Source organism: Caretta caretta, chromosome 7 (assembly GCF_965140235.1).
Source record: "Caretta caretta isolate rCarCar2 chromosome 7, rCarCar1.hap1, whole genome shotgun sequence".
NCBI classification, from domain to species: Eukaryota; Metazoa; Chordata; order Testudines; family Cheloniidae; genus Caretta; species Caretta caretta.
In genome coordinates this window covers 111,856,827-111,881,494 of record NC_134212.1, presented here as the reverse complement: position 1 = coordinate 111,881,494, position 24,668 = coordinate 111,856,827, and the positions used below count along the sequence as shown (strand labels likewise).

General features: G+C 40.8%; 1 protein-coding gene across 1 annotated transcript in view; it reads right to left on the bottom strand.

Moving 5' to 3' along the window:
• The window catches only part of HSPA12A (heat shock protein family A (Hsp70) member 12A), an 88,679-nt gene that overhangs the window by 29,780 nt on the left and 34,231 nt on the right, over positions 1–24,668 (bottom strand). Inside the window, exons 4-6 of the mRNA XM_048857986.2 lie at positions 16,122–16,308; positions 15,070–15,174; positions 11,656–11,772 (exon numbers count right to left, since the gene is read on the bottom strand). Coding sequence (XP_048713943.2) covers positions 11,656–11,772; positions 15,070–15,174; positions 16,122–16,308 — 409 coding nt within the window. The remainder of the gene's footprint in view (positions 1–11,655; positions 11,773–15,069; positions 15,175–16,121; positions 16,309–24,668) is intronic.

Below are 24,668 nucleotides of genomic sequence, written 5' to 3'. Positions count from 1 at the left end.
TAGCAGTTTTGAGAAGTCTAGAATGCTCTTGCACCATTAGCAGTAATCAGACATTTTAACAAGTGAATTAATATAGAAAAGATCAATTTAATTCAACATGGTATTGAAGTATTTTCACTGACTACACCGTTAATCCAAACATTGACTGGCATCTCGTCACAACTTCCATGAAAAACTTTCATCTAACTGCAAAGAGGCATTGGGAAAAATTTCTCCTTCCTAGTAGAATAATTTTCTTTCTGTTTAAAGAATAAAGATGGTTTTTTGTTTAAAGTCTAAGACTGCAAGTCAGGAGATCTGGATTTGATTCCTCTATTCTTGGCGGTGCTACAAACTTCCTCTGTGATCTCTTTGCACATCACTCAGGCCTAGGGTGACCAGATAGCAAGTGAAAAATATCAGGATGGGATGGGGGTTAGTAGGTGCTTATATAAGAAAAAGCCCCCAAAATCAGGACTGTCTCTATAAAATCAGGACACATACTCAGGCCTAAATTTGCAAGAGGCTCCAGTAATTTGGATGCCTCAGCTTTTGAGTACCCAACTTGAGACACACAGGAACTGGTTTATAGAAGTGATGTGCATTGTAGCACCGACCGAAGTCAGTTGAAATTGTGGGTGCTTGACACCTTTGAAGATCAGGTAGAAGGCATCTCAAACTGGGCTCTCATTAGCCATGTGCCTGCTTATATATTCTTTAGTCATTTATTTCTGATAAAGTGGTAAACTATTTGATATTTCACTTCTGGATGCTAGTCTATTAATAAGCAAGTCCCATCATGGGTGCAGAAAGTACAGCCTGTAATGGGGCTTATTACCAGTGGCTGTTGAGAAATTGGGGCACTGCACTCAGATAAACAAGACGACAAATGTACCTTCATCCCAGGTGTATAATTGGTGGCATCTAGAATCGCAACAAAGAATGCAGTTTGCTTTCAGCATGACCTTTGAACAATTGACTGCATGAGGTTGTAAAGGCGCCTGCGGGTGGCATAACCACTTCAGGGTCAAGAAATCCAAGTATCTTTGGTAGCTGATTAGATGAACAGTTTGTTCTAGATGGCTAAGTTGTCTCATTGAGACAAATTTATTTGTTTTGATTGTTAGCTTCTTGACATTTGTTTTTCCTCCAGTTATTGTGACAGAGGTAAGAGTCTGGGTTGTTTGGGTGCCTTAACTGTGCATTACTGTGCTTCCAAACGTTAGGCTTTCTTTAATTTTAACCTGAATTTCCTCAGTTTCTGAACACTGCTTCTTGGAAACACGTCCATTATCAACACACACTCCCTTCTCAACTCCATCTTCTCAATTTTGCTAACTTCATTTACAAAGAAGTGAAATGCTTAGGACATGCACTGAGAGCCCAAGAAGGCAGAAAACCAGATACACTGCAGAGTCTTGGAGCTCCACAGTGTGCTAGGACCAAGGCAAGTTAGAGCTCCACAGGACAGCTGAGAAGACAGGGTGCAAGAAAAGCTGTGGAGCTTAGTTGCTCTGCTTGATTCCTGACTTGCTACCTAACCTTTGTGCTTCAGTTTCACCCCATCTCCCCAGCTTTCATTCATACCTTTGATTCCTGCTCCCCATCAAGCCTCTTAGTCTCTGCAGTTGTTCCAAAGCTCACAAGACCAGCTGCAGATCAGCAGGAACAATGGGCCAATGCAGACTTCACAGGAAGCCAAAACAGGGGCTGCAAATGATGTACGGATTATGGATGTATAGGAGATGATTTAGGAAAGCAAGAGGTGCAAAGGTCCACTAGCTCCAGGGGAAGCCTGTGGACTCTGTCGGGTTGCAGGAACTGATGGAGCCAGGGGAACTCGGAATATCCAGCTGCCTGTGTTGGGATTTGCTTCTGATGGCTGCCACCTCCCTCTTATTCTCTTTATACATGACAGCACATTCTAAATCCAAAGCACCCTTCCCTTGTATGAGATGAAGTAATTTTGTAGCGGTGCTCACTGAAGTCACGAACCCCTGGATTCTACAGCCCTCTCTTGAGCCTCACAAACTTCCCTTTTTGCTCCCGCAAGCCGACATTGTAGTGCAATCATCATGGGAGGGGCGGCCTACTGACTGTTGTGTGTGTGAAAGGGTGACCACCTTGCTGCCTGCTCCCTGCTGGTGGCATGTTTGTGAAGAGTCTGCTGCCAACTCACATGGCACAGCAGAGTGTGAAGATCCTGCTGCTACCAGCCTCCCCCATGCAGGGGAGATGGGGATTCTGTTGCCTCCTTTATGCAGGTGTTGAGATTATGATTTACCATCCCTGCTGGCAGGGAGCCCATGAAGATTGTCACTGGAGAAGTACAGCAGCATCTGTTTCATGCTGCCTTTAAGGGATCCTCATAGGAATTAGATTGCTGGTGGGAACTGCCTCAGATCCAGAGGCCTGGATGTGTCAGTGCCTCTATTTCTTCCCCACCAGCATGGCTTAGGGCGGGGAGATCGTTTCCTAAAATCCTCTTAGGATCCAGAAATGCCTTCAGAAGACCCTTGTTTCAGTAGGACTTCATTTCTCTAGGGAAGGGGAGTTATGCGGCTTGCAGGGAATTGGTATTGGCAGGTTATCTTGGTGGCACGGCTGATGTAGCTACTGAAGCCAAAAACAGATCTCTGAGTGGGATGCACCTGGAAATAATATTCTACCCTGTGGTGGCGGGGAAAGGTGAGTTGAAGATGCCAGGAGAAGGTACTTTAGTTATGAATACTGGCTACCAGTGGCTAGAGCAGTGTTGAAATATTCTGCATTGTGTGATACGTGGATGAGCTTTGCATTTTCTCTGCAGTTAGTCTTTAAAAGCCTCTGTGGAGAGTTGACTAGGGACTTCTACTTCTCACCTGCAGGTCAGTCACAGTCTCTCTGGGTCATCATAACAAATGGACACACCCTGGATCTTGGTGGAATCAAGATATCCATTTGTTAGTTTTATCAAAGGAATTTCCACAAACTTAGTGAGACTGAGTAGGATAAAATGGCTTCTTCCTATACATTTCTAGAACTTCAATTATGTACAACACTAGGAAGAGTATAGGAAAAGCATAACAGTGTTGCCAACTCTCATGATTTTATCAGAAATCTCACAATACCGGGCATTTTTCTTAAAGCCTCAGCTTCTGGAATCATGTGATTATGTGAACTCTAAGCTTCATTTACAAATAAAAGTTTCTAGCCCTCATGGTTAGAGAGAAAAGCTTAAAAAAGTGAACCTCAAAGGCCCCCAAATCAGGATGCAAATAAAGAGAACCTCAAAATCATTCTGACAACAAAAATTACTACATGACCCCAACTGGGGGGACTGAAGCCTGAGCCTGCATGAGCCCCACCACCCCGGGCAGCGGGGGGAGGGGGAGGGAGGGAGGTGTCCAAAGCCAAAGCCCAAGGGCTTCAGCCCCAGGGAGGGGGCCTGTAACCTGAGCCCTGCTACCCAGGGCTGAAGCCCTCTGGCTTTGGCTTCGGCCCTGGGCCGTTGGGCTCACGCTTTGGCCCGGGTGGTGGGGCTCAGGCTCCAGCCCTGGACCCCAGCAAGTGTAAGCCAGCCCTGGTGACCCCATTAAAATGGGGTCATGACCCACTCTGGGGTCCCAACCCACAGTTTGAGAACTGCTGTTTTTAAATACTGGGAGTTTTAAATCAGTGTCATGATGACTCAGAATTTTTGAATGCTTGGCGGTGGCAATAGTGACATAAGCAAACATATTTTGTTTGCAATACACAGGACACAGTTTGTTCTAAAATATTAGTTTCAATAAATAAGTTACAACTGGCCAGTCTGTAGTAGGCCCATACGCAGGGGTGCATATGATGGGGTATAAGAAGCTCCCACTGCCCCATCCCCTTGTGCAGCCAACATAACAGGCTGTCACACAAATTGCAGTTGTGCGTTTAGGGAAGAACAGGCACTGCTTCCTCTTTGTGTCACCAGGATGCATGGTGCGCCCAAGGGACAAGAGTGGGGATGAAGCAGTGCCATGGCCACGCCCTCGCCTCTGCACTGGTCCAGAGAGCAGCCTGATTGTACCAGGGAACAAGCTGGACCCTCCCTTAGCAAATCATCTGATAGTGGTGACGCACTGTTCCTTAGTCAGCTCTGTGGCTAAATGCCACAGTTTGGTACATCATATTTTAGCCCCATGTTTGAAACCAGAATAAGATTCTTGCTAATAATCTCTACAGAAATCTAGGGCAGAAGTAGCAGCAAAATGACAGCTAGATGGGATTAACCCTAGGTGTTTATCACCACGAATGATATTGAAAGACTACCCCTGGCAATATTCATTATATCTCTTCTTTCATGTTCGTGAAACAATAGTGATCTGGCAATTGCTGCTTTGCTCTCCTTCCTTTCTCCAAAATTACAACTGGACCCAAGCACATTAGTAAATTTAACATCAGCCTGGATGAGGTTAATGTGTACATTGCAGAAGCAGTGCTTTCCAAGGTGAAGGGCTGTGCTGGTAGGCCGTCAGGCAGAAACAGGGCTGCACTAGCAGAAATTCTGTTCTTCCCCTATGGTAATTTTGCTGCAGCTACTTCCAAAATGACTGTTGCTGAAGGATGTATTTATGCAGTAGATGAAGTCATAGCAAACAGGGGCATTACAGTAATCATGGACTGCATTATATTACATTTTACAGGGTGCAGGAAGCCATCAGCCACACGGCAGTTGGAATTTTTATGCGTAGCACTCTCGGTTTTATAGCCTATTAGACTCATGAGCTCTCCAATGCCCTAGGTTATATTTCTGCAGGAATATTCTCTGTACACTGTACATGCACACCAACTGCCGAGTTTGAAGGTATACCAGAGTGCTTCTGTTTACTCATGTACCTTCTGAACATTAGTGTCCAGCAGGGTTCCCCCCTTACTTCTCTACCATAGGTTCTTGTGGATCAAACTAGTTCTATAAAGAGACCTACGCAAACTTGGTTAAAAAGAGTTTTGTGTGGGAAATTTTGATTTTGCCCCCCCAAAAATAAAAAAAATATTGATTTTCTGTTGGGAAAGTTTAAATGAAATATTTCATTTTGGGGGTGGGGTCAGTTCAAACCGAAACATTTTGCCTTGGAGAACCAAAGTGAAATGTTTTGTTCCGGGCCAATTAATCTGTGTCTGCCTGAGCTGCTGCGGTGCCTCATGGAAGTTACAGTTTGGTTGCCTGATGGCCCCTTTAGCCTCTATGGACTGGTATCCCATGATGCACTGCGGTCTTTCTTCAGGCGGGACAGACATTCTGATTTTTCAATCAGCTCTACTATTTTCATTTGTCTCATAAGTCTTTCTATGCCGCATCGGAGCTCTCTGTTAACATTTCCACTTCTAAGTACAGATGCTCGCCTTTCTATATAAAAGTACAGTAGACGTCAATGAAGTGAGACAATTACTACGGAAGAGATTCCAAATGCGTTTCAAGGAAGCTACACACAGATTCACACTTGTGAAGTTGCGCAAATTTACTACCTAAGCACAGAATAATATCCACCTGCTCTCTTACCAGGAACATAATGAAAAGCCTTACATTTTACTTGACTATAACAAGTCAAACCAAACAAACCTTGCCCCAGGCAAGTGGATGAGTAGAATTTTGCAAAGCTGGATAAAATGGCTCACCTAGTCCATTCTGGTGATTTCATGTAAACCTAGTTGCAGTTATTAAGAGGTGTAAAATGAGGTTTGTTAGCACACATTTCCCACGATGCAGGTCTTCACTCCATGACCAATCTAATTCCCTAATTATTCATGGCTGCAAAATTCAGCAATATTGCTTTATAAACACTGTAATGCTTAGGTTAAAAAGAATTCACGAACATTAAAGTGAAAGTATTGTCAGAGCAAGATAACCCCATGAGCCTCTGATAATCAGGACAATCAGTTCATTAACACAATTCTGTCTCCGCTAGCAAGTGCCATTAAAGAACAGTCAGTCTTCTGTCTCTCTAAAGCCACTAATATGCCTAAATACATTTCCTTTCCTATGCAGTTTACATCAAAGGCTTGCTACAATGCAGTTGGCTGCAGTATGAGGACTTCACAAGTTCAAAACATCACCTTTGTCTTTAGGCATTAAACACCAGATCTACACTTTAAGGGAAAAAAGGTTATTATGACAGCGCCCAATAGAAAACGAACCACACTGTGCATTGTATCTCAGTCTAAGTCTCTCTAGCTTCTTAAAAAATGAAGGGAGAATTAAGTAATGAAATAGTAATACAATAAAAAATAATACAAACAGCAGCAGCAGACCTTCAATGAGACTTAGGCTCCTAAGGGCCAGATTTTCAAAGGTATTTAGGCACCTAAAAATGCAGATAGGTGTCTAGTAGGATTTTCCAAAGCACCTAAACAGGGATGGCACCTAGCTCCAACCATAGAATCTGTTTAGGTGCTTATACAATTGAAAATCTAGCCTAAAGGCCCTTTTGAAAGTGGGACTTAGGCTCCTAACTCACTTTGGGGCTTTTGAAAATGTTCTCCTGTCTGTAGGTTTTTAACAGTACTGAAGAAAATAAATTACACTTGTCATAAATATAAAGGGAAGGCTAACCACCTTTAAATCCCTCCTGGCCAGAGGAAAAACCCTTTCACCTTTAAAGGGTAAAGAAGCTAAGATAACCTCGCTGGCACCTGACCAAAATGACCAATGACGAGACAAGATACTTTCAAAGCTGGGGGGGGGGGCGGGAAACAAAGGGTACTCTCTGTCTGTGTGATGCTTTTGCCAGGGACCAGAGCAGGAATGCAGGTCAGAACTCCTGTAAAGAGTTAGTAAGCAATCCAGTTAGATATGCATTAGATTCTGTTTTGTTTAAATGACTGATAAAATAAGTTGTGCTGAATGGAATGTATATTCCTGTTTTTGTGGTTTTTTGTAACTTAAGGTTTTGCCTAGAGGGATTCTCTGTGTTTTGAATCTTATTACCCTGTAAGGTATTTACCATCCTGATTTTACACAGGTGATTCTTTTACTTTTTCTTTAATTAAAATTCTCTTTTAAGAACGTGATTGCTTTTTCATTGTTCTTAAGATCCAAGGGTTTGAGTGTTCACCTATGCAAATTGGTGAGGATTTTTATCAAGCCTTCCCAGGAAAGGGAGTGTAGTGCTTGGGGGGATGTTTTGCGGGGGGGAGGATGTTTCCAAGTGGGCACTTCCCTTGTTATTTTTGTTAGACGCTTGGTGGTGGTAGCATAAAGGTTCAAGGACAAAAGGTAAAAAAGTTTGTACCTTGCGGAAGTTTTAACCTAAGCTGGTAAGAATAACCTTAGGGGGTCTTTCATGCAGGTCCCCACGTCTGTACCCTAGAGTTCAGAGTGGGGAAGGAACCTTAACAACACTCCTCCCACATGTATGGAGTTTGAGCCTGCAATCTTTAGATAGGCATCGCTTCCACTGAAATGAATGGCTGTTCGACCTGAGGTAGAGCAGCCTCCTGTTCCAAAATTCAACAGGACTGTGTCATGAGGTCACATGGTGTACGTCGTACACAAGAAGGTAAGTTTGGTGAATTGGAAAGCTTCATTCTATTGTGGGCTATCGTGTGCTGATGGTGATTGCATTTTTACTGACCCTTAATGAAATGACTGTTTCTCCAGTTATGATTTTGCTTTCTGCTGATGTAGTCTTCACTAATTATAACCAAATTCTGTAGGAAGTCCTGACATTGCTATTGTTTTTCATTTCCTGTCTCTCAAAATATTCACTCTCTATCCTAGAGAAAAGCCCAGACTACAATACATTCTGGGAAAAGATTAAGTATTTAATTGCTCTGATTTTTTTTTTTAAACAGTGCCTTCCAAAAAGCAGACTTCTTTTCTGGTGGAAAATGTTTGACAATAGAACAGATGTGCACAACTGAGGCAACAGCACAAAAAAAAGTAATGGCATGTTGAACTATTTTATTACAAAGAACATATTTTGAAATCTCTCTCCAGAGAGTTGCAAAATGTTCAGCTTGGTGAAATAGCTACAAATGGTTATGTGTCAGTGTCTCATCTAATCAGAAAGCCATTTCTTCTTTGCCCTTTTAAATCCATTTCTTGATGCTGGAAACCTGAACATCAAGTTTTTCCAATATATTTTGTACGTATATCAATACTGATAATAAACTATCCAGCACTTTACATCTTTAAAGGGATGTGCATAGGAATTGTCAGTTGGATCAGACCCAAGGTCCAGTCCAGTAATCTCTCTCTGACAGTGGCCTGACCAAATGCTTCAGAGGAAAGTATAAGAACCCTGCAATAGACATATGTGGAGTAATCTACCCCCCACATTAGGTCTCATCCTGATTCCTAATAGCTAGACAGTGACTTAAGCCCGGAAGTATAAGGATTAATATCCCTTCCACAAAATTTGTTATAATTAATTACAACAACTCTGGATATTCTTGATATCCATATAAATGTCCAATCCCTTTTGGAATCTTGTTAAGTTCTTAGCCTCAATGATTTCCCATTGCACAAGAGTTTCACACTCTCATCACATGTTGTGTGAAACAGGATTGAATTTGATCAGTTTTGCATTTCTCACCTTTTAATTTCGTTGACTGTCCCCTCTGGTCCTGACCAACCTAGCCTGTATAAATATTAGTTAAGCCTAAAAACCAATCTGTTAGGTAAATATTATTATCCCCTTTCTATACAAGGGCAAAACTGAGGCAGATATGATATTCAAAAAAGAGCCAGACTTAACCCACTGGAATTCCTGGCTCTGTGCTTAGTCCTTTAGATCAGACTTCCTCTCTATATTTATATGAACTAAGCATGTATTTTATTGTAATCCCTGTTATCTGTCATTAAACTACAAATCTATTTTGAGAGACTCAAATACACAGTATCGAGATTCATAGAACCTACAATGAAACAATGTTTACAACATCACTAAATAACTGCTCAGTTAACTGATGTTTATAAATCTGCAGGCTAGTTTGCTCTGCACTGATCATATTTCACATACTGTGCTTTATGTCCTTACTTTACAGCTTCACCATTCACATATTCCTGTCACACCCCAACCCGTTCCCTGACCCTTATTTCTATTGGCACGTTAAAGAAATTCCAGGCTGCAGTTCCCACTCCTTCTTTAGTGCACCAGAAGAAGCTATAGTGAAACATGAGCTGGAAGAATGCCATGGCTGCTACTCTGAAAACTATTAAAAAGAGACACCTGACTAGAAATATTAAAGTCTCCTGATAAGCAGGCTACTGCACCCGAATTTCATTTGTATGAAGGGGCACAATTAGAGGTTACAAGTGCCACTCAAAGCAACATATTACAGCAACAAACTGCTAGAAGATTTGGCCGCTATTTCTCATTTAATTACACACAGCACTTCTAGAAATTTACCATAGATGCTATTAAATAGTTTGGACAGCTTTCATCTTTTCATCAGAGAGGCCTTTACTGTACTGCAACAGGAATACCTCTTTCTGTCATATACAGCATAAGATTTACAAAGTCCCATAGAAAGCCTATTTCATGTTACTCCCATGCTCCAGGCCTAGCCCTGCTCCCCTTGAGTGAACTGCAAACTCTTGCTGATTTCAGTTGCAGCAATGTTAGGCTCATAAATCCCCTTAATGCATACCCACATCACTATACTGCACAATCTTTGGGTAAGAGAGAATAAACAGAGGCAGGGAAATAGGAGGATCTCTATTGACTCCTCATGACACAGGAAACAGCAATATTGAACATGGCATAGCAGAGTTATATCCTCTACTCTTTTTCACTGTTCCAGGGGATATTTAGCTTCTGCTTGGAAACCCATCTGAGATGAGCAGAAAAGCCCTTTACCACAGATTGCAAAATCCTTTTCAATACTTTGCCTTGCAAAACTGCATACTATGAGGTAATGACTGAATATGGTTATTCTTTGCCCAATATATTCATACTTCTCTTATACCACCTGCCCCAGCTCCCTCAGACAGATTCCCCCCTAGTGCTCATTGATGTGAGCCACCTTCACACCATATTAGACTAGCTAAAGTGCAGAGTATTTCCAATTACAAAGTGATCATTTCTTACCTCTTCATACTTTCCTCTACTTATTTCTACACCGTGTTACTCTTGTGGCAGCAAATTCTCATTTTTAAGATGTTTGCATGTTTCAATATTAAGTAGCAAAGGCTTGTTTTTTAAAAATAAAAACACTGCAAGTACTGGTTTCAGCAACAGGGTGGATCTGACAATCAGAATACATAAGACTGCAAGACAGTTACAAACCAGAAGAATCAGTTTTCTTCTTTTGTTGTGCTATTTCCATTTTTTAAGAGTCATTTTGTGTTTCAAGTATACATTCAATTATTTCTCCATTTCCTTTCATTTTTCTTCAGCTGTTCACACATCCTCATTTACAGCTCTATCAGTCCTCACTATTTATCAAGCTTGCTGATAAAAAAAACACAGTCACAGACACTATTCAACAACATTCCACTGTGCCACAAATGAGAAATGTCAATAGAGCTACTCTATCCTTCTTCTTACATAGCTGCCATTTCATGATCACACATGCACACAGACAGCAGGCAGACAACAATATACATAGATAACAGATGGGTCTATAGTGTTTCAGATTTACCTATAACTGTGTCCTTCCATCAGAACTTTAAGTGTGTTTTGCTTCTGGCACTATGATTAGCAATCCCACAATAAAGACTGTTAAGAAAAATGTTGCTCAACATTAGAGATAGGAAGAACAGAGTCCAAAAAACTTGGGTGCCTCCCTGTAATGCTTCGGGGGGTTACATGTGAACCCCTAGAGATCTTACAAACTGGCAATACTGCCATTGGGACATGTAGTTCTTAATGGCCAGAAAAATTAAATACAAAATGAAGATCCAAACATAGGTGCTGGAACTAGGGGTGCAGCAGCTCCCCCTGGCTTGAAGTGGTTTCCATCATATACAGGGTTTACAGTTTGGTTCAATGACTCTCAGCACCCCCACTATATATATTGTTCCAGCACCCCTGTATCCTAATGAAAAGAAGGATATGTACATCTAACATAGCAAAGACACAAACTGAGTCTGAAATAAAAGGACAGATAGACACTGTATGAATTTTCTAAAAGGATTTCAGGGTTTTTTAAATTGCACATAATCTGTTTCTGAAGTGAAATTCATATTTGCATTTAATTTTTCTCTCCAGGATGTCCAGGTCATTCCTAGTGTGGGAATATGGGCAAAGGGGAAATAATTCCACAGAGGAGGATTTCTGCTCTCCCTCTTCTTACTTTATTTTGTTAGTTACGATGCCAGTGTTGACAGTTAAGAAAAAGTTGTGACTAGTATTTAAATTGTCTGGTTCTTGGGCCTCAATTCTGCATCTGTTCCACACATAGAGAACTCTCACTGAGTTCAGTGGGAGTCCTGGGCACAGCATGACTGAAGGATTAGAGGCTGCAATGATGGGTGCCAATACAGGAATCTAGATAGACAGCTCAGGCATCTACTAGGGTGAAAACATATGACTTGATGCATACTGCTTTTGAGCAGCTCAGCCCTCCAGTGTTTCTAACCCAGTCCATTTTATTACTCTCTGGCCTGCTTTTATGCAGAATATATTCTTGCTAGTGATACTCAACAAATGTTTTAGAGTGAGTCTAATTACAGGGATTTAAGGGGGTTATTCCTTCTCTCTCATTTCACAGTCTTACCTTGTATGCGGCTTGTCTCATAAACTGCTTTGCGGGCTGTTTCCAAATAGCAGGCACTGTAATGACCCATCTTACCTCAGAGTTTTCAAACTCTGAGCCAGCTTGATCACTGAGCTCCTAAACCAAATGAAAACACAGAGACAGATGTAAGATTGACACCAGCTGTTTTACAAGTATATATAGTTTTCAGCTGGCTTTGGCGAAGGTAACTTCCCCTTTTCATAATTTTTTTTAATGTTATGTCTACATTTTTAAATGTATGAATGTTTAAATCACTAGCCGGCATTTCAAGAATGCTCACAATACCAACAGTGGGGTATATAACCAACAGTTACAGCATGCCTTCTCCCAGAGGCCCATGGAAAGGTTTCTTAACATGGAGCAGGAAGAGTTAGTTTTTCCAATGAGGAGTTCAGGTTTTGCTGAACATAATAGCATATTTATGTATGTCCATGGTAAAAATCTGGTCTCTGCAGACACTTTAAAGAATTCACACTTTCACCCTAATTAATGTCCCGCAAATTATCTGCTGTAGCACTGACAAACCTTGTATTTTACAATCTGAATTTGTCAATGGCTGCTTTATACACTGACCATATTTAGATCAATCCATTTTTTAAAGACAGAGTCAAAATATAATTTCCTCTTACTAAGAATCTGAAAACATTTGACTGTTGATGGCTTGAAAATTTTTTACTTTTGAGCAAACGTTTAATGGTAGCATTTTTTTTTCTTTTTTTTAAAAAGAGCTTGTAGTCCACTGCCGATTAGGTAACATTTGGGACATGTTTCGGGAAAGGTTCCAAGTAAAATGTCATTATTATAGGGCCTATTTAAATCTCCATCCAAAAAGGGTAAACAACAACCTGCTTTAAAATGTAAAACATTTTTCTACACGCAATTCCCCAAGGCGTTGTGTTTGCTTAGCTACAATACAATTCAAAACTTGTGGTGGAAAAGCAGAGATCTTATATCACCAGAACACTCTGTTTGATCAATTATTATACCCACAAAGTAATGGTCCATTGATACTGCTTATTTTATTTTACACATATACACAGAACATCATATCACAGAACTCTGCTTATTTACATCAGTTCAGCTCCAGAGGATGCAACGGAGCAAAACTGTACGTGTCACTGTGCAGCTGTGCCCCAGAATATGCACATTTGCCTTGGAATTTCCCCAAGCTGTGTATGATGTCAGCTCTGTGACTCATTAACATTCGAGTGTGGCGGCAAAGCAAAGCAAAGCAAAGCAAAGTAGCTGGAGTCCAAAATATGGCTTTGAAAATGTAGCGGTAGACTGGTGTCTTCTCTCACAGCAGCCATAAAGAAGAGAGATAACAATCAAAGAGAATAAATGAATCCCATTCAAAGAAAGAAGCAGGTTAACTATCTAACAATGAGGTTGTTTAAGTGATACTTGCCTGAATGGAGCTTTAAGGACAAATTCTTCCCTAGCAATCCCTAGACAGATTGCACTGGTGTATGTGAGTCCAGAATTCAGCTCTTAATTCATGATCCTGAGTTGTACCAGTCAAGCTGTGTGTATACGGTTCCCCTAGGGACAGCAAACCTGGTAACTTCTGTGACAGGCTGGATACTACAGAACATGCTTTCAGAGGGTCTAGGGTGCACCTATTATTACCTGTAAGGCAAAGTAAGGGCTGGCAGAGCCTGGGAGAGATTGTCTGGGTGGCTGACACACTGGTGGTGTTAGGGAGCTGACACCTAGTGAAGCACAAGCAACTCTCTCTCGCAGAGACAGGAGGACGACACAGTAACTCACAGTCTTGGGCAACCCGAGAAAGGGTCACAGAAGCATGAATTCAGAGTAGCAGCCATGTTAGTCTGTATTCACAAAAGAAAAGGAGTACTTGTGGCACCTTAGAGACTAACAAATTTATCTGAGCATAAGCTTTCGTGAGCTACAGCTCACTTCATCGGATGCATTCAGTGGAAAATACAGTGAATATAAATCTCCCCACTGTATTTTCCACTGAATGCATCCGATGAAGTGAGCTGTAGCTCACAAAAGCTTATGCTCAAATAAATTGGTTAGTCTCTAAGGTGCCACAAGTACTCCTTTTCAGTAGCATGAATTGTTTACCTAAGAAATGTCTTTTGTAGGACAATACATGCTATATAGCTCCTCACCATCAGCTGGGAAGCACGTTACAGGAAGTGTGAAGTGTTGCAGTTTTTCAATATGTGTTAGGGGAGAATACAATTCCATTCTCTCTAATTTGTGAGGCTCATGTTAGGAATTTTGTTTTCTTTATTGCAAAGAAACCAGACCACTTTCATCTCTCTTATGTATAAACATCAGCCATGTTATTAGAAAAAACAAAAACATAAAGGGTGGGCACTTACATTTGAAGTAGAAGTGAGGCAGGGGAGGCAAGACACGAGAATAAGCTATAACAGATGTTGCATATACTGTATCTCCCTAATGCTGGTGAGATTTTTTTATACACAAACATTCTCTATAAGGGACAAAAAACAACATCTGCTCTCTGTTCACAACTGGGTGAAGTCTGCCCGATGTAGAGAACTTGAACAAAGTCAAGGTATCACATATGCCCCCAAAATAGGGGACTTGAGCATCTGTATAGGACCCTAAGAAGTTAGAGTACAATCTGCTAGACAGGAGAGAACCTTTAAATGAGTACAGAATATGGAATGCCCCAGCATGAGGAGAATCACAATGAATGGAGCCAAAAGAGGGGGGGGGTGGAGGGTGAGAAAACCTGGATTTGTGCTGGAAATGGCCCAACCTGATGATCACTTTAGATAAGCTATTACCAGCAGGACAGTGGGGTGGGAGGAGGTATTGTTTCATATTCTCTGTGTGTATATAAAGTCTGCTGCAGTTTCCACGGTATGCATCCGATGACGTGAGCTGTAGCTCACGAAAGCTCATGCTCAAATAAATTGGTTAGTCTCTAAGGTGCCACAAGTACTCCTTTTCTTTTTGCGAATACAGACTAACACGGCTGTTACTCTGAAACCAATACTTCTAGAGAGTTACACATACAGATAATGCCAAGCACTGAGTTTCCGGTATTCAGATTTTTAATCACATTTTGTTCAAGCAAATGCCAAATACAAGAAGATTTTCCTTGACGAGAAAATAATAGGTTTAAAAGCATCATTCCATTGAGAGAACATTCAGTCTCTGCATCACAGTGATACCAAGACATCCTCTTGCTCTTTCTGTAAGGAAGAAAATCACTTAAGGCTATCCAGGACCCTTCACAGTCCCCGACTTTCCTGGACTTCCTACAGCTGCCCCACTTTGTTTACATCAAACACTGCTGGAGGCTGAAGCTTGGCACGGTTAAAATTGTTGGGGCAGCATTTGTGCTAGTTATAAATATAGAGAGCTGAATAAAGGAAGTATTTTCCCTACCTTTAATGCCTGTTCCTTAAAGAACTGCAGGGCGTAAGCAAATATTTCAAGTGCTTTGACTTTTTTCCCGTTTGCAGCTGTCAGATCTGTTTCCATGGTGAGATTCTGAAGGAAGAAAATAAGAGGTAAATGTTAAATTCACATCCCATTGCTTGAGGGAAGGGAATTCTTCCTTGCTGGGACCCACCAGCTTAGGAAAAACTGATGTACATTGTTTGGGTTTTTTTTCCTAGTTTTCTTTTGGAGAGGATCTAACCAACCATGGAGATTTCCTGGATTGTGATATTTTGTTGTTTGTTACAGGCCAGGTTTTTTGTACCCATCAGTTGTGGCAACAAATAGTTGTAGGCAGAGCTTGTAATGCGGATATTTAAGTATCTCATTTGCATAAATTGCACCTGCAATTAATTGAAGCCATGAAACTGCATGCAAAAAATGAAGCCCAAGGTAAAGGTTAAAAAATCATATATTTTGAATTCCTACCAAGATGTGAAACTAGAAAAGAAAGTACTGACCAACCCCCAGAACTCTAGAATGGTTATTTTAAGATGTAAAGTCAGAGTATAATAATTGGGAGTACAGTCGAATAATAACATGACTTCCTTTTGGAATATATCACCAAGTATTAAGGGTGAATTCACTCCCATGCAGAGGGTCACCCTTACAGCTATGTAGCTCTTAAGTTCCTCTTACGCCTTCAGAATAGGGTGTAAGCGGTACATAGGCCTTAGATAGGCTCTCTGCTCAGGAGTGAATTTCACTCAAAAAGAGCAGACAGGACAGGATAGTCCAGGAGAGGAAACTGCCAAGGTTTAGAATGGCATTCATTAAAATGTTGAAGAATGTTTGTGGCTGGGAGAGGGAAGCAAAATAAAGCAGTAGGCATTACGTTGTAAGTTTCACTTAATAAACAAATCCTTTTTTTCCTACAAGTACTAATGCTGGTGCTCCATGCCTGGCTCATCATTTGTAAAGAAATCTGGCATGGCCAATATGAAAATATGTTTAGTTACCAATACAAACCATCGAAGCAGAGCTCAGTTATTACTTACACCAGTGGTGTGTAGCTTCATCTTAAACTTTTCAAAATATAACCAGTGCTTGGATTCATTGGGATCCAGGTCATGGTAGAAATCTCTTGCTGCATAACCGAAGCTATGAAACTTTCTTTCTGGTGTTAAGAGGATACTAGTTGGAGTCTTCTGATTGGATATACCAGGATCTCCACCTTCCCATCGCCTAGGAAAAAGATGAACCAGCTTCAAACTAGTGATAATTAACATTCATAATGAAAAGGAGGACTTGTGGCACCTTAGAGACTAACCAATTTATTTGAGCATAAGCTTTCGTGAGCTACAGCTCACTTCATGCTTATTAATGCATTGTGTAAGCAAGCTGGATCTGGCAATGGGTTACACAGAAGAATTTCACATGAGCAGACTTGGATTTGAATTCTCTTTAGGCCAAAAGTGAATGTTTATTCACAGCCAAGAAAACTTTGTTCCAGACTTTTAACAGTCTTCACACATGGTCATGAAATTTTCAACAGTATGGTTATATCCTTCCCTTTATGAGTATATAACTCCCATAGTGTGAGCTACACAGGAATAACAAGGGGACAACAGTATCAAGATAATTGAAAATCAATAAAATAATGAACAAATGAAAAATATATTATATACAAAAAACCCCACTTTAAAAGAACATTAAGATTGCAAAGCCAAGCACTCAAAAGTTAGGAAATGCAAAAGTTGTTGCCCATACAACCTTAAATCAGCCCCCTTGTCAATATGCATTGTAATATAGCCTTTAAATACATGATCATTTACACCATTTCCACAAGACCCCATCAAGGAAATCCCATCCAGTCAAATGTCACCATGGAGAATTGGATTCTATCCCTGCCTCTAGAGTTCTTTTGTGATGCTGGACAAGTCAATTAAAACAAACTTTTCACAGCTGGCCACTGATTGTGTGTTCCTCATTTTCTGGGTACCTTGTTTGAAACTTTAGGGGGCATATTTACAGAAGTGCTGAGCACTCACAGCTGTGATTGAAGTTAATGGGAGCCATGTTTTAACAGAATGTGCTACAAAAATGCTAAATATTCTCAAAAATAACACCCTAGGCATCTCAATTTGGGCATCCAAAACGAGTGTAAACAATGTTAGCCTTCCTCTCTGTGCCTCAGTTCCCCATCTGCAAAATGAGCATATTAATAAATCCTTACCTCCCAGGGGGTTGTGAAGATAAATTCATTAATTTTTGTGAAGCATCCACATATCATGGTGAGAACACCACAGAAAAGCCCATGAGTAAGGTTAAGATTCTGTCACGGGTATTTTTAGTAAAAGTCAGGGATAGGTTGCGGGCAATAAACAAAAATTCATGGAAGCCCACGACCTGTCTCTGACTTTTACTAAAAATACTCCGGGGCGGTTGTGAAAGCACTGCCAGGGGCTGACCTGTCAGCTGCCTCAGCCCCACTGCTGCTCCTGCTGCAGGGGCTGACCCAACCCCAGCCAGTGCTTCTGCCCTGGGGCCACTGCTCCAGCGCCTCTGATTGCCAGCCAGCTGCTGCGGGTCAGGGGTACTGACCCAATCCCAACTGCTGTTCCAGCGGCTCCAGGACTGAGAGCTGCTCCAGGCCTACCCCAAGGAAGTCACAGAGGTCCCAGAAAGTCACGGAATCTGTGACCTCCGTGACAGAATCGTACCCTTACCCATAAGGAAATTAATAGTTTTATATTCGGTACAGTGGATGGTGTGTGTGAAAAATAAAGTATGAGGCCACAAACTGACCGAAGAGGATAAATAGATAGATTGAATAACTACCTATATATACGAGTAGTGTATATCCTGTGCACTGAATGAGGCAGGGAACCTGTGGGTAAACAGTATGTGATCATGTAATCAAAGACTGCATCATAATTAGAGCTGGTTGAAAAATAAGATATTTTCCCCTGTGGACAATTTTGATCTTTTTAGGGGGTAGGACGGAAGCAAGCAGCTGTGGAGCCTCACAAGAGTTGTATTTTCAGGTGCCTTGGCTCCCTGGCCAAGCTATGTTCCCTCAGGATGCACCGCAGTGTCCCCTCTTGCAGATCTGCCATGATGCATCATGGGAGTCTCTGAACATGGTGCATTGTCAGAGATGTAGTCTAGCTGGGGAACACAGCCGATAGGGGAAACTGGAGGCATAAGACACCCAAACAACTCCCCTGAGGCACTGCGATGACCATTCCAAACTGAGTATTTCTGGTTTTGAGAAGAAATATTTTAGATTTCGTTTAGCTAAACACTCAATTTTCAGTCAAAAAACAGTTTAAGTGGAAAATTTTCAAGCAGTCATAATCATAACGCATACACACAAGGAATCCAATTTGAGGTTGCACAAGCAACCTTATTTCTGGCATTTCCTAATTTTTGAGTGCATGACTTTGTGACCATAATGTTGGTTTTTTCTGTGTAATTTTATGGTTATGTAAAGAAAGCCTCTCCCTTTCAGAAGAATCAGCAGTACTGTGTGTCAATGCTATGCATACAGGGACTGCAAACACTTCTGACTAAACCTCTCTTCTACAATTGTCTCTCTGCCTTTCTTCTTCTCCTCATCCATCAAGCACCAGACTAGACTGTCTGATCAGACTGGTCAGCTTTAGGGAACATTGAGAGCACAAGAGAGACAGTTTCCTTGCTCTCAGTTCCTGTGCCTGGCACTACATCAGCCCCCAGCAACTTAGAGGAAAATTTAAAGGGAAGTCCTGTTCAGCCCCTGCAGGCCTAGAATGAAGCATGTGCATCTGCTTTATGGGGAAGCAATACAGGTGCAATCCAGTCACACACAGGGGCTATGAGGGGACTGTAGATAGAATCTTTGGAGAATTTAGCTACTGAATTCTAAGCCATCTCTACTGAGCAAGCGTAAACCAAGACTTTTCAGAATCTTATAATTAGCCAAATTTGGGCAAATTTTCAGGGGGACAGAAAAAGGCACATCCCTAACACCAAGGCTTTCCCTGCTGCGAATTTTCAAGTCCCAGTTCCAAAGCATGGGGACACTAGAGATTTCAACCAAAAAGTTGTAAATTTCTTTTAACATGGCAAAACAACATATTTTCCCTCACTCTCATCCTCTGAGGCAACTGAACTATTTTTGCTGGATTGGGCTAAAATCCAGCTTGAGGCAGACATGATATGGAAAATTTCAGCCTGAACAGTTAGCATTTGGCAAAGTTATAAGCCACTGGGAACAGGGTCTTATAATAGGAGTTTTGGGCAATGTTAACTACAGGCCGAGCTACTTCCTCTGCATATAAGATAGCATATTAAATTTAGCATGCTTTGTTTTACCTATTGTATATATTTTATACGAGTTGCAAATGAACAGAAAAGACTTTTCAACCAAAATGTTGAAGTCCCACACATCAGATATAAATCCAGGGAAGCAGAACGGTATCATTTGGAGAAGGAATCCTCAATGATTCATGCTGAGTAATTTCCGGAAAGTTCCATTAATAGAAAATGTACTCAGGAGCTAGATAATGATGGCCCTGTTTATTTTCTTTATGGACAGGTGGATTATGCCTTTTTCTAGACTGAATGCACTTAAGCTGCAGCTAAACCTGGCAGCCCAACACGTCACTCCATTACGGCTGAGATTTCCAAAGTCACCTAGGTGATTTAAATGCCCAATTCCCAATTACTTCTAATGGAAATCTGGCCTCCAAATCCCTCAGGCAGCTTTAAAAATCTCAATGTACACCTCTGCTCAGACATACAAGCTGCAATAAATAAATATAATGGGAAGTTTGACTTTAGTTTTAATAATAATACAGGCCTTTAAAAAGACTCGTATGGCATCTATTCTCTTCTAGAGAAGGGAAGCTGTGGTCCTGGGGACTGAGTTAGGTTACCTGTGTTCTACTCATGATTCTGCCACTGACTCACAGAGGAAATTTCTGGCTCTGTGGAAGCTTATAATGGGAGCTTGCCATTAACTTCAATGGTGTGAGGATTTCAACCCCTTTAGGCACATCACTTATCCTCTTTGCATCTAAATTAGCCCGTCTGCAAAGTGAAGGTAATAATGCTCACCTTCCTTTATATAACATACCTTGAGATGCATGTATGAAAAGCACAATATAAATGCAAAGTAATAGTATTCTACCTCCATGTATGAAATGTCCCTTGACATCAGGGGAGCTGGAGAGGGGCTAGGGATCGGTCCATGCAGACCTCATTGCAGGATCTTTGCTTTAGTTTAGACATAACAGGCCAGATCCTCAGCAGGCTAAACTGGCGTAGCTCCATTGATGATAGCAGAGCCAGTTTTCAGAAGCAGAGGATCTGTCCCTACTTTACAAGGGGCAACGAGAGACAAAAGGAGGGTTGGTAGGAAGAGGGAGAACAATGGTTACTGTTAAGATCACATGATTGCTTTTTCTCTACACATGCATCGGGCTGACAAAGATGCAGTTAAGGGAGTGATCCTGGCAGTGAGGGGGGGAGTGGATCTAGAGCAGAAACTTAATCAAAGAAACAAGATTCTTGACGGCAGAAGTAGTACACTGGCAACACTGAGGCAAGAGGACATTCTCTTCTCCTCCATGTGTGGAATTCCCATGGGCATCAATGGAAGTAGTTCCATGTGTGGACCCAGGGGAGATCATGCACCTAACATTTGTTTTAAAATTGCATCCATTTTCCTATGAATTTGTGTCTCCCCCCATAAAATACTTAGACAAATTCAAGTATCTGTTATTTAAGCATCAGCCTAAATATTTAGAGCTTTGTGTAAATCACTATCAGTCGATAGGTATTCTTCAGAGTATGCAAGATATTTCTTCCTAACCCATGACATGGATTACGGTAAGGACCTTACAAATATCTTGACAGAAACACTGAGGAGTTAATGGGACTTTACAGACATGAAGTACTGTAACTGGTAAAACCAAAACTAAAACTATGTAATCAAGGTAAATTAGATACTGATCTAGCAAAGAACTTAAGCACATGCTGAATTCGAAGCACTGAAGTCAATGGGACTACTTACATACTTAAAATTAAGCACATGCTTTAAGTGCTTTGCTGGATCAGTTCCTAGAAGTTTTTCTTTGTTTGCAAGTACTGGCGCTTACAACAAATAACAACTGGAGTCAAAATGATCATCTTGGTTTGCCTGCAGATTATATTTCCCATGCATATAGCATGCTACAATGCTGCTGAGATCTAGTAGCCTAGTAATCTATATCACTGAAACCTTGTGGTCTGCTCTTGTACCAAAGGAGGAATTTGTAGTTGAAAATCAAAACGATACTACTTTGAGACATTTTACAGAAAAGCAGCTTTGTTAGAAGGTAGCCAGAAATCCAAGTGTCTGGAAAGGATCAATGTTAGGCAGAGAACCAAGATTTTCTTAGCAAGGAAAGACGACAATGTATCACTGGTGTGCTACATTTTAATGTAAACATTCTCAAGAATGTTGGAAGTTCAGTTGGAAGTGACATTTCCTGTGCTCAAATATTTATAAATTATATTACATGTAACCCTAATTATGTAAATATTTTGAGCTTCTTAATGCCCTCTGAACTACTGGTTGTCAAACTTCTTAACCTTTTAAAATTATGTTTTTTCACTGAACTTCATAATTTCATAAACACGTTATAGCTGGAACAGGATCATGAAACACTTTCCCCCAAATTCTCTATAGTAATTAAGAGACAATGAAAATAGAAATCTATAGTTGTGTGTTACTGCCAAGAGCATATTTCATGCATTTTCTGAACACAACTTCATGGGTAAAAGCATGTAAGAGTCAGTAATTTTTGTAATTGTTCTTGTTATTAAGACGCTAGTTATGCCACACTGGAAATGTGGGTACCACATTTATTTTCCTTCAAATTTTGTCCTTCCAATTCGGTAAACTTTAAAAAAAAATTCTTTCTAGCTTGAAAGAAACATGGCTTCTTCCTTTACTCCTTGTTTTGCACTAGCATCTAAAATAATGTCTACACATATCCAAGTCACCATAACAGCATGTTGTTCCCTTTGTTGGCATTGGTTTTGTCTAGGTTCTATACCAAATAATTTCTCAGCAAGTGAGTGGTAAAGTGATATTTAAGATTTGGAGAGTATTTTCCATCAATTGTACTGCAACTACTTTTTGATTGTCTAACCCTGCAATAACATCTGCACTGGCAGACCTCTGCAGCTGTATGAAGCCCTATGCTTTTAACTGGGCTCTGCACAAGTACAGGGTGTGGATCCAAATGCAGGTTGAGTACTTAAGATACTACAGGTCAAATGTTGGGTCTAAAAGTTTGGATGGTGTCACTACCTAAAATTTCCACAGTATGTTACAGGCTTAGTTTAAGATGTTAAGCAGTGGTGGGCCAGAGGCACCACTGTGCTACGGCTTTGTAAGAATGGCCCTGTCAATAGCACAGTTTGGGATCACTAAAGTACAATCTCAGAAATGCCGTTTCTTCCAGTATTTCATCCAGATCCCCTATTTTAACAATTAAAATCAAGAATTTAATTTTTCATTTAAAAACTAATTTACTGTCAAAAATGGATATGCAAACTTACTATAAATATGGGTCCAATTCTGCCTCCCATACATCTCTGTGGTGCTTGGTATCTACCTGTCTCCAACTGGTAGCACCAAGTACCTTTTCATGAATTGCATTGTGGGTTTCTTGAAGGACCCTTGATGAATGGGGCAGAAAGGCTTTTTATAAACTGACCACAGACGTTGACTGCACAATCAGGACTGTCCACAGATAGTTTCTTTGCTTAGAAGAATTACAGCATGTCTCATTTGGTTAGTAGCACTGTAGTCCTTTTTACTCCAATTTTCGGACTTCCAGAAGGATGAATAGTAATTTGCTTCATGACAAAAGTGATTGCTACAGTTAATATTTTCATACACTCAACTTTCCAAACCATTCACCTTTTGGGCTGAAATTTCCCATAATTTGTTCTCTACACAAGGGTACAATTTATCTTTTCTTTTCTTTAAAGAAAGATATTTTTAGTAAGACTGAAGTCAATTTTGAATTATGGGCAATGAAAAAAGAAAACACAAAACTTTTCCTAAGGAACTCATTTTCCAGTGCTCTTTTCCTTTTGTGTATCCATCACAGTAGTCTTTATATTTTGATCACATTACTAGATGCAGACGTATCAAATTCGCAGGGGAAAAAGCTGTATTGCATTATATTATTTGAGAAACAATATGTAATCACATAACTAACAGGTATTTTGTATGTATACATGCATATAAGTGGTAGAGTTAAGCTTCACTTTTACATTTTCTGACTTTTGAGTGCTTAACAACCTTCACATAACATTACCACGGGTTTATGCACCCCTCCCAAAGTAACAAATTTAAATGGTCCAAATCTTCAAACACTGGCCTCTGTTTTTGAACCAACAATTTGTGGGTGCAAATAACTGCAGTCAAAAAAATGTTGTGTACACAACTATATGCAGGAATAATTTAGGTAACGTACCTTAGACAGCTACATTACTTGACTTACGGATGCACCGTTAGCTTGAGAAGACCAGATCCCCTTTGCCCTGCTCCAGATGGAAAGCTGCCATAACAGGGGAAGAGGGAGTCCAGGGATATTGGGGAATCCCTGGCATAGCTAACTTTATGCCGTTTGCCTCCTTGCACCTTCGGCAGAAGGGGCATCTTAAGGTGTGTCTTATTTTTCTAGACTTTCCCCACTTTTAAGTAAGTTGTGGTGTTCAGTGGTCACTGTTACTGGGTTGATTCCTTGCTGTTGATCACAGAGGGTCACAGCCACTCTACTTCCCTGGTGGAACCTTCTCTCTCTCTGTTCACTACCTCCTACTGAGATGCTAGGAGAGGTAAACTTTCCCCTTTAAATAAATATGCACAACTTTCTCCTACTTATTTCAGTTAGGGTCCACCTACTGCTCAGAACTGCAAACTGCACCATTTCTTAAAATTTAATTAGAGCATCATAAAGCAATGGTATTTCAGCCTAAATGATTCTCTTCAGTTTGAAAATATTTAAGGACACCCATAGCAATAACCATCATTGTTCTTAGCTCTCTTAACCCCCTCTCCCCCATATCATTCTGCAATGTGGAGAGATGAGGGGTAAAATTTTCAAAAGAGCCTAGTGACCAGATCTTCAAATGCATCCAGCTGAGCATTTTTGCAAATCTGGCCTCTTAATTTAGATGCCTAATTGGGAGCTGAGCATTTCTGAAAATCTGTCTCCAACTGTGGGTGCTGAACACCTTGGAAAATCTGGTCCTAAGTGACTTAGGATCCTAAGTCACATTTTCAAAAGTGACAAGCTCCTAGGTATCTCGGTCTATTTTGAAAATGGGAATTAGGGACCTCGGAAATTTTTATCCAAGGTTTCTAAATAATAAGATGTGCAAATATGCCAGCTTATACCTGCCAAATTCTGTATGATATGAGGCAAAAGGACAAGGGCCTTGCACCCACCCCATGTGCAGTGATTTCTCTATTAGGCACTTTTGGAACTACCATTATCCCAAAGTGCCTAACAGAGAAATTACTGCACATGGATAACAAAGTCACGACCGCCACA